Source organism: Simochromis diagramma, unplaced genomic scaffold (assembly GCF_900408965.1).
Source record: "Simochromis diagramma unplaced genomic scaffold, fSimDia1.1 OVJJ01000205.1, whole genome shotgun sequence".
NCBI lineage: Eukaryota > Metazoa > Chordata > Actinopteri > Cichliformes > Cichlidae > Simochromis > Simochromis diagramma.
In genome coordinates, this window is record NW_024386782.1 from 14,975,336 (window position 1) to 14,985,770 (window position 10,435).

General features: G+C 38.5%; 2 protein-coding genes across 2 annotated transcripts; both read right to left on the bottom strand.

The window, feature by feature from the left end:
* Positions 1-33: 33 nt before the first annotated feature.
* Positions 34-4,721, bottom strand: LOC120727692 (DET1- and DDB1-associated protein 1-like). The gene is made up of 5 exons (XM_040022124.1): positions 4,380-4,721; positions 4,054-4,134; positions 3,838-3,889; positions 2,282-2,343; positions 34-2,156 (listed from the first exon to the last, which is right to left on the bottom strand). The coding sequence occupies exons 1-5, from the start codon at positions 4,386-4,388 to the stop codon at positions 2,052-2,054; spliced, it is 309 nt and encodes a 102-aa protein (XP_039878058.1). The 5' UTR covers positions 4,389-4,721; the 3' UTR covers positions 34-2,051.
* A 3,241-nt stretch (positions 4,722-7,962) lies between these two features.
* On the bottom strand, positions 7,963-9,787 carry mrpl34 (mitochondrial ribosomal protein L34). Its single transcript, XM_040022122.1, has 2 exons — positions 9,623-9,787; positions 7,963-8,600 (listed from the first exon to the last, which is right to left on the bottom strand). Exons 1-2 carry the CDS (start codon positions 9,676-9,678, stop codon positions 8,285-8,287), a joined length of 372 nt encoding a protein of 123 aa, XP_039878056.1. The 5' UTR covers positions 9,679-9,787; the 3' UTR covers positions 7,963-8,284.
* Between the last annotated feature and the right edge of the window lie 648 nt (positions 9,788-10,435).

Genomic DNA, 10,435 nt, shown 5'->3' on the forward strand with positions numbered 1-10,435 from the left:
GGTGCCAAGCTATAAAAAAAATAAATAAACAAGTGTTTAAAGTGTTGTATATTACCTGCATATTTGCACATGCAATCAGAAAGAAGGATCTTTCTTCAGTTTCACCCAAAGACTGGCTGCTGGTTACAGAGTCATCTTTACTGCATGTCACAGAGCAATCTATACAAGAACATCCAAAACTGACAATACAACTATACAATCAACTCAAAGCAAAACAACAAACTTAATCAAGTGATGGAATACAAACCATAAGACATCAGGAGAAATGGGTGACTCTTATATGAAGCTAAAGAAAATACACTGCCTCTTTCAGGTTTAAAGTAGTTCTTGTGAAATCTACGTGTACTCTCATTCCACTGACCTGCACAAGTGACGAAAGAAACATTCATGAGTCAGACACACTGATAAAACCTCTGAAAGATGAAATACACAAGTCTATCACCCACTTTCTCTTAAATAAAGTGGGCGTTTAAACAAAGTACATAAGTGGATTAAGGACAGCACTTGCTTCTGGCCAAACATCAAACTGCCCAGGAACAGCTCAACCAACACAAAGAGCCCAAAGCACTGACCCATCCCTTAAATTCCACACACTCAAAGCTGTTGCACGAGGGGGGATCGACATGACATAAGGTCAGTTTTAATTTTGTGGCTGGCTCGTGTACACTGTAGCAGGTTAAACTTTTCAAAAAGTATTTCTTTCCTAAGGTGCAAAAACTCAGCAAATTAGTTAAATGCTTTTGTTTCATTTACAGAAACTCCCTACAGCATAAAAGTTGTCTTAACAATTTGAGGATAACTACAGCTAGCTTGGGAAAGACAAAATTGGAGTGAGTCTTGTTACCTGATAAAAAGGTGAGGGCAATCACAATACACATACTGTACAAATATACAAGATTCGCAGAGCCATGGGAGCAGCTTCACTCTTCGCAATGTATGTACTGAACCTTGTTGATCCAAATATATTTCCTCAACATGGCTCAAATGACTGACGTGTTTAAGCACATGAGAACAGCACATTTACATCTAGGATGCTCAGTAGTCCCTCAAAACAACAGTATGGCTAAAGTGTAAATTTACACATATTCAGTCAAATACTGTGCTGATGGTGCCATTACAAAGATCCAACTGCTGAAGTATTAAGAAGCTGAGATTTTAGCTACAAAATATGTACAAGTAAAAATTGCATCCTCTAGTATAAATATTGGCTTGGATGTTTTCTTACACCAAAGTCCATCCAATTCTGCAGTGCTTAATCTTCCTGAAACACAATGTAAACCAAGGGGCACCCTAAGACGCAAGTGGAAACACACTCATTTCCACATAAGGCAATAAATCATTATAGTTATTATTCATAGGGAGAAAAACATTTCTTCAATCACTCGTCTTGTTTCTGCAACACAGCTCATAAAAACAAACCCTGAATCTAACGCTAAACCACTATTAAAATAATTATTTCCACTTATTGTAATAGCAGTAATCTTTAAAAAGATTACCTAAAATGACATAAGTAACAACAGAAATTGTTCATAATTCAAAAATGTAAGTTCCTGATTGAAAAATATCCACAAGGTCATCTCACAGCACATGCACATTTCAGATATGTGTGAATTACTGCAACTGTAAACCTTTAAAGGGTCAGCCCAAAAGTTTTTTTTGTTTTTTTTTAAATCCCTGGCATCTTTAAATAAAAACTACATGGGTGTAAGTGGAATAAAACCACAGGGACTGAGCAATAAGGAGGTAGATGTTTGATCATTTTAAGACTACTATGAAAAGAAAAAACAAACCTCTGAAGTAGAAGTATGGCCTCCTCAAAGTGAAGAAAACAATGCATGAAAGCAGTGAATAAACTGGGGAAAAAGGTATTTGGTTAAGGAGGAGCTCTAAAGTCAAGTCCAAACATTAAGAACAACTTGACAGCTGTGGTCTGAAATCAAACTGCTCGTGCAGCTGTGGCAAACTTGTTTGCAAACATGTATTTTGCAGCCGGCTCGTCCATTTTGTCCGAGTGGGTCAGTCTCTACTCAGAGAATCGACGGCGCAGCAGTTTATGAAGCTTCATTCGGCTCTCTGTTGTCTGTTCTTGCAATTTTTCGTGGAGGTGCCGTGTTCTCCCCTTCTGTTGGTTCCTGTTCTCGCTTTTTTGCCGCATTCTGATGGAGTAAGGAAAAGGACGTTAACCATTGAACTACAACATAATGGAGACGTGCCATCATAGACAATATAGTTAGCATAAACTGCTTCCTCCATTAGATGAACGATATTTAAAAGCCTTTACCTTCTTATCCCACTGTTGATGTAGATATCGTAATAAGATGTTTGTCTTCTCTGTGACTATAACTGAGGAACAAAAACAGAGATGATCTGATCATGAGAAACACAAAAGCACACAATGCAAAAAGAGAAAACAAATGTAGAAATGCATAATAGATGCAGAGTGTTTATGTAGAGTGACTTTTGGGGAAGATGCAGACATCAATGTTTAGGGAGTAAAAAGAATTGTGATATCAATGAATCAGCCAATGAATCTCTAAATGCATAAATAGGTAGACAATATATTTGAGTCAAAGTGAACATGTTACATGATGAGCCATCTCCAACCATATAGAGCATTTTATAAATGATTTTGTAAGCATACTTGACTGCACACATCTAATGCCTACTGCTGAGAGTAACAATATGAGACATCATATACAGTGATGTGAAAATGTATTTGCCAGCTTCCTGATTTCTTTGTTTGTTTGTTTTTTCCCCCGTGTTTGTCAAACTTACATGTTTCGGATCAAACAAATTTTAATGTTAGACAAAGACAACCTGACTAACTGCCTGTTTTTAAATGATGATTTCATTTTTTTAAGGAAAAAAGCTATCCAAAAACACCTTTCCCTGTCTTGATGCATGCTCAATCATCCAGGTAAGTACATCCCAAAAGGTTGATTCTGTTCATCTGGATGTAGCATTTTCAATGAGAGAACGTTTCGTCACTTGGATGAGTGACCTCCTCAGTCTCAGCTGTGTTCAGCAGGAACTACAATCAAATCTCTGTGACAATTGGTAATGAGTCTTTCACATTGCTGTGAACTTGCTGAGTAATTTGGCCCACTCTACTTTGCAGAATTGTTTTAATTCAGCCATATTGGAGGGGTTTCTACCATGAACGACCTGTTTAACATCATGCCAAAGCATCTCAACTGGATTTACAGTAAGTCTAGACTTTGACTAGTCCACTCCACTCCAACACCTTTTTTTGAGCCTTTCAGAGGTGTATGTTTTGGATCATTGTCCTGCTGTATAAATCAAGTAAGCTTGAGCTTCAGAACAAAGTTATAGCAGGACATTATCCTTCAGCATTTTCTGGTATAGAGCAGAATTCATGTTCCATCTGTTACAGCAAGTTGTCCTGAAGCAGCAAAGCAACATCAGACCGTGACACTACCACAACCATGTTTGACTGCCGGTATGATGCTGCTTTTTTTTTTTTTTATAATGTGTTCCTTTTTGATTTTTATGCCTGCACAGGGGTTGGGGCAATTACTTCTTCCACACAGGGCTAAGCAGGCTTCCCTTGACAAATGATCAGTTAATTAAGTGGATATTGTATTTACTCAGTCATTTACTTTGACTAATATTAAAATTAGTTTAATGATCTGAAACATGAAAGTGTGCCAAATATGCAAAAAGAAAGAATATGAAACAAAGAAGGGGCAAATGCTTTTTCACAACACTGTAAGGTGATACTGATAAGCCTATGACAAGTTGACATCAGTCCAAAGTTTAGCAATCTGTGAGAAAGAACGTAAAAGCCTAGAGGCCATTCACTGGGTGTGTACTTACTCTGCTCTGAGGGATAATCCCGAGTTGGAAGATACACAGATGGTCGACGGTTCTACCAAAAGAAAAAGAAAGAATAAGACAGAGGTCCAAGTTAGTCTATTATTGTTTAAACTTCTTCAGACATCAATAGTGGCATCACAACATGACAAAACGTTCTTGAGCTCAGATTAGAAATGAAAACATCTGAGCATAATGAGAAACACAAGCATCACTCACTGAGGCTTTGCACACCGAGTCTGCATGGAACCTGCTGAAGTTGTTTTTGTTGTAGACGGGCAGTCCCTTCAAGAAATCTCTCTGTATACACAACAGAAAAATAAGACGATAAACACTTAAGTGTAACTACAGCTGCGACACACATACACTACCAGATGTAAAACACACTCAGGCAGGTTGCACAAACAACTCCTGCCCTTCACATTTATCAAGGTGACGTATTTGTAACGTGACAGACTATTTACAGCACGTCGCACTTGCTACAACAAGCAATTCGACGCAATAGCAACTTAAACAGTTCAGGAATGAAGTATCTATGAACCAACCTTCTCCATTTCTGCCCGGGTCGCGCTCTTCGTCTCTTATTGAGCAAAGCACGGTGAGGGTGAAAACCAGCAAATGCTACTGCTTTAGCTAGCTAGCTAGCTACTAAGCCTTGTTTTTGTCGAAGCCAAGATACCGAACTGTTTACCCGTTCAACGGCGCCTGCTACAAAACATAAACTACGTTTGATATGATTGCATCGCGTCACTTCAGTCAGGTAGAAAACTACCACTCGTGTAACTACAAAAACGCCGAGTTTTAGGGTCTTTTTGGCCGCCAACTTGCTACTATTTTAAAACTCCATATTTGTTGTTCGTCTCTTATGGGCGGTTATCTTCTAATACCCAGCCTATCTCATTGGCTGAGCAGTGACAGGTCTGGGAAAAGAGAGAAAGAGCAAGAAGCCGATTGGCCAGAAAGTCATGACGTAGAAGACAAATTCCCCAATACGACGCAGGTTATGGACGAGGGTGCTCATAAAAACAACACTACTTTCTCCACTATTCCTCCCGCACGTACACCGTTTATCAGCTTCTGGGGATCTGCACACAGAGGGAGGGAGTGTTAAAAACGCAGATTATACAGCAGCATAAAACAAGCTATAATAATAATAACATTAATTTAGTGATCGGACTGATTCCTGTCGTGTATATTCAGTTAAAATGAATTACAATAATGGTTTAAGAATATTGCAAGGGTGTTAAACTGTAAATGTTCAGCCCCCCCCCCAAAAAACAAAAACAAAAACAAGACAAAACCTACCTTTAAACTCATATTTGAAGAGCTACAACACAATTTAATTGATTTAAAACATTTAAACATTTGAATTCATTTCAGTTTTCTTTTAAATAGCACTAATTCACAACAATAGTCGCCTCAATATGTTTTATATTAGAACATTAGAAAGAAACCCTAACAATCAGATATCCCCCTAAGAGCAAGCACTTCATGAAAGAACTCTTTTTTACAGGAAGAAACCTCTGACAGAACCAGGTTCGGGAAGGGCCAGCCATCTGCCAAGACCAGTTAAGTGTAAGTGGAAAGAGAAGAAAGCAGAGAGACAGGACAAAAGACACACTATGGGAGAAAGAGCCAGAGTTTAATAATAACTAATGATTAAATACAGTAGTGGACAATAAACATACAGAGACTATTTGGGATTAAATGAAGGCTTTTCAGGGAGTTTTTAGGACAGCCTGATAATAATGTATGACAGTCCAGCCTACCTTGGGATGTTCTGCTAGGTCTTGGCTGCAGCCACCTTCAGTTGCCACTTGTTTGTGGGTCTCTCTGCCAACAGTTTTGTATATAATACCTGAAAGCATGCTCTTTTGGGTTGACTATTGAATAATACCACATCATTTTCTTTTGAGGAACTCTTTGGCTCATTATTCATTTGCACTGTGAAGCGCTGTCTTCATAAATGTATGAAGTGATTCTCAAAGTTTGGGCTGGGGACCCCTGGTGGGCTGCGAAGGTACTGCAGGTGGCCGGCAGCAATAACAAGTTCAGTTTGAAATTAAATCACTACCTACAGCTTCATATTTATATTTAATATGAATTAAAATTGGTAATGGTACATAGTTAGTTTGTGACATTAGTCATTACTCTGACCTTTACTGCTCTTGTATTGAAGTTTGTGTCCCAGTGGCAAGTGGGTCACGCACTGGCCTTAACACTTTGCATGTGACTGGGTAGCATTAACAATTTATAACCAACAGTCTGTGTTGGTCATGCATGTATTTTGATTGCATTTTTCAAGGAAATAAATGACCTTCTCTTATATTTTGATTAGTGTAATGATTTAAGATTGGGTGGAGCCTAATGGGATTTTCTGGATTTTAAGTGATATGTAGCAATCTTGGTTTTGAAAATGGTTGAACTTGTTTTAGTGTCACTCTGACAAAAGATTTTTCTAATTTTAGAGATGTTGCACAAATGAATGAAGGCAGTCCTATATATTTGTTTGATGTGCTCACTCTAGAACGTGTCGTGGTCAAAAACGAAACCACCTTGTTACTGGAGGCCAAGGTAATGCCATCCAGAGTAGGTATCTGATAACAGACCATATTTCTAAGATTTTTAGGGCCAAGTAATACAACCTCAGTTTTATCGGCATTTAGAAGCAGGAAATCAGAAATCATCCAGACCTTTGTGTCTTTAACTAGAATCGTGTCATCTAGCTCTGTTGCTTAATAAAGCTGAGTGTCATCTGTATACGAATGAAAATATGGACACTTTTGCAGTGTTTTCTAATAATGTTGCCCAGGGGAAGCATGTACAATGTAAAAAGTACCGGTCTATGTGGAACATGATTAACTTGTGTGTGAAGACTCCCCATTTACATAACCAAACTGTAGTCTATCAGTGCAGTGCAAAAGCAACAGTGTGTAGTAAAATCTCTCTGTAGTAAAATACTGAGGTCTAATAGGAAAACATAGAAATAAAGTTCCCTGCCAGAGGCCAGCAAATCATTCATAACTTTCACTAGTGCTGTGCTATGATGCACTAAATCTTGGCACAAACTCTAACTCTGCAGCAAGCTCTTTAACAACTACTGTTTCAAGAGGGGTCAGTGTGGTCTAAAAGACAGATTGATGGTTAAGGGGAAGACATTATTGAAGTAAACTAAGATATATCAGCAGTTGCTGTTCTTATAAACACATCTGTGGCATGGCTGTGACTATTTTTGTAATGGTTACATTTTTATTTGTAAAGAAACTCATGAAGTCATTACTAGTTAAGGTTAAGGGAAATGTTTGATCAACAGAGCTTGGATTCTGTTCGCCTGAATGCAGTGCTGAAGAGAAACCTAGGGTTGTTCTTATTTGATAAATAGTAAGATGTCCTAGCTTTAGGGAGGACTTTTTTAAAGCAACAAACTATTTGTACAGCCTAAATGAAGACCTTCTAAATTAGATGCATGTTTGAGAGTTATACCAAGGAGTACAAAAGAGTAAAGTACTTCTGGTTCTGATTTGTTGGGATGTTCTGCTAGGTCTTGATGGCAGCCGCCTTCAGTTGCCACTTGTTTGTGGGTCTCCCTGCCTTTGGTTTTGTATATAATACCTGAAAGCATGCTCTGTCGGGTTGACCATTAAAGAATACCTCACTGTTTCCTTTTGACGAACTCTTGCCTTGCTTTTGCAGTATGCTTTGGGTCATTATTCATTTGCACTGAAGTGTTATCTGATCACTTTTTAGTGATTTTGTCATGGACTAATGACGAAACAGGGCCAATCTGGCCACAAAACTGATTGTTAGTCAATCGTCCAGTTAATTCTGAGCCTCTGTATCTGTCAAATATCAAAAAAGGAGCTTTTTGGTACAAACCAAAGGGCAATCTTTAGTTTTTTTAGGCCACTGTTGTGATGTTTCATTTACTCAAGCACAATACACATTTATCAGATATGCAGAATAAATAATGTATATACCTTTTCGTGTCAACTAAGGTAACACAGACTTATTTTTTTGCTGCAAATGAACTGATCATGCTCATGAGCACAGCGACTCTACAAAAGCCATTCTAAACAGGACAAAACTAACAGAAGTGAAGGTGGTATTTTCATTTTCAGGCCAACCATGCTGATTCTGGAAAATAATTTTATTATAGGAACATTTTTCTTTAAGTCAACAATGTTTACTCAAAAAGAAAAAGAAATGAAGTCACACAAATGTGCTAACACGTAATGACTTTGACCAAAACCGCCCTGACCAGAGAGGGTGGGCAAAACTACAGGGCACTTTTACACTCTCAAGACCAATACTGTGGAACTGCCAGACCCAGACCACACCCAGTATCACACCAGTTAACCCAATACACAAGTTCTTTGCTGCATGCTGAGCACCTTCAGCATATAAGAACCAAGGTCTGTTTCTTTAAAGTCAAATCTTCCATTGGGAACTTTCAGTGTGTGAGCGATTTCCGTCCTTTCAACATCCGCCGCAGAATCACTTCGATGCCTCCTTGTGAGCTGATCCTTTTGATCCAGCCGTGGGTTCTCTTTCGTTTGATGTTTTTGGGCTGATACTCGGTGCCTCTTTTCCGGGTCCGTACCTGCTGGTACTGCCAGGGAACCTGCTGAAACACTCCTGAACCTTCAGCTTGTGAAGAAATTGTATCTGAAGCTTTGAAAACCTGTGTTCTAGCAGCTGCTCCAGGACCAATCCAGCTGCTGAACCATCTAAAGTAAGAGGTTCCAGTTAGGTCTGCTGTGGGAATGCTGTTGGAAGAACAAAGATTAAAATGTTGTTGAAATATGTTACTCTAATTTCAAAATTATGCCACAATAATACAGTAACGTCGTGCAAGTTGTAAATCCATTTATCATAATGAAGTTTATGTGTACGGTTTCATTTTTTCACAACAGCATTATATCAGTTGTACTGCTTCAATATTTACAATAAAGGGGCTAATTAAGAATTTGCAAACAAAATTTAGTGCAGGTTGTCTTAAAGAGTGGTGGACCGGGGGCAATTATAACATCTTTTACATTTTCCTTGATAGCTCACAGACTACGTGAAATATACTGGTCATATTTTCATAAAAGAAACACACACACACTCGTGTGTGTGTGTGTGTGTGTTATTGTAGAGTATACATTCAAGACATCCATTTCTGTTTTTCCAGAAACTTTACAACAGTTCTAGCTTCTACAAAATAGGTTTTAAGTCTTTGTGTTGAGTTATAAGTGCATTTTACTTGAATACGATATTTACCTGGGACAATAAAAAGGTTCCATGTTAAAATCTTGCATTATAGCAAACAACACCTATATTTAGAGTAGGCTGATCAACCATAATGAGCACGATCAAAGAAAGTTGGTCCCGCTTTGAATAACAGATCGCTACAACTGGCCCCGGTCTCCTCTACATAACATATGCAAGCAGAATATTGTACGGATAAAATAACTTGTGCAAAAATTAGAGCAGAAAAGTGTTTCAGTCATCCCCCAAAACTGCTTTTTAAAAGTTCTTTATAGCAAACATTATTACTCTGTGTTTCTCCCCATGCCCACACTGCTTATTAGCAATTAAACGTAACATCGCCTATAAATGTAAATCAGTAGTGTTTGGTTTAGCCATTGCTTGACTAAATAGAAGTTCCCATGAGTATCTATCCAGGTTAACTGCAACTAGCCATGCTGCTAACTGATTACCAAGCTAGCTTTTCAATGTTAGCCTCATAAAGAAACACTGTTTGCTTCGGGGTTAACCTCGCGTGCAAATAACTTAAGTCGCTTACCTACGCACGTGAGTTAGACCACGCAGTCGGGAAAATGAGGACAGCATAATGTTCATTTTGAGATATTTAGGAATGTACAGATGACACCGACATGAGAGCAGTGAATGTCACAGGCAAGTCTGCTTCTTCTTCTTTAGTTTTGTTGAAAGACTGCAAAGTGAATGCTGCCACCTACTGATCCCAGCGTGTAAGATCCACAGAAATGGTTACATTAAAATGAGGTATTTTTGGATATTACTCTGAGTCACGGTACAACTGCTTTTGGTCCCGTTGGACTGACTTTTTTTTTAAAAGTTTTTACACAACATTTACGTTGGTGTAAGGTATTTAGCATTTGTATATTCTAACTGCTCTAATAGGGTGAATGACCCACCAGACATGTTATGAGTTTTACATTGCTTGTGCCAGGTTGAACCCCCTATCGCCTTAATTCAGCCTTAATTCTTCATGGCATAAATTCAACAAGGTGTTGGAAACATTTTTCTGGTCCATGTTGGCATGCGCATTACACAGTTGCTGCATATCTGTTGTTTTCACATCCATGATCCTAATCTCCTGTTCTACCACATCTCAAAGATGCTCTTTTGGATTAAGATGTGGTGATTATGGAGTACAGTGAACACACTGTCATGTTCAAGAAAGCCATTTGAGATTATTTGACTTTAGGGTGTATTATTCTGCTGGGTGCAGCCTGAAGATGGATACACAGTGGTCATAGCAATGAGATGGGCATAGTGATCAACAACAGTCATCTAGGCTGTGTGCTCAGTTCTTACTGAGGAGCATAAAATGTGCCCAGAAAACACCATTGTA

Bases quoted from the DNA above. Each gene is read 5' to 3' on its own strand.
- LOC120727692 (XM_040022124.1), bottom strand. The intron at 3,890-4,053 runs GTGAGTGATGCT...TTCTTTTGGTAG, and splicing joins ACTCGGTGTGCAAAGCCTCA to AACCGTCGACCATCTGTGTA. The intron at 2,344-3,837 runs GTAAGTACACAC...TTTGTTCCTCAG, and splicing joins GGATTATCCCTCAGAGCAGA to TTATAGTCACAGAGAAGACA.
- mrpl34 (XM_040022122.1), bottom strand. From the start codon at position 9,678: ATGAACATTATGCTGTCCTCATTTTCCCGACTGCGTGGTCTAACTCAC. The intron at 8,601-9,622 runs GTAAGCGACTTA...TTCTTCCAACAG, and splicing joins GGTCTAACTCACGTGCGTAG to CATTCCCACAGCAGACCTAA.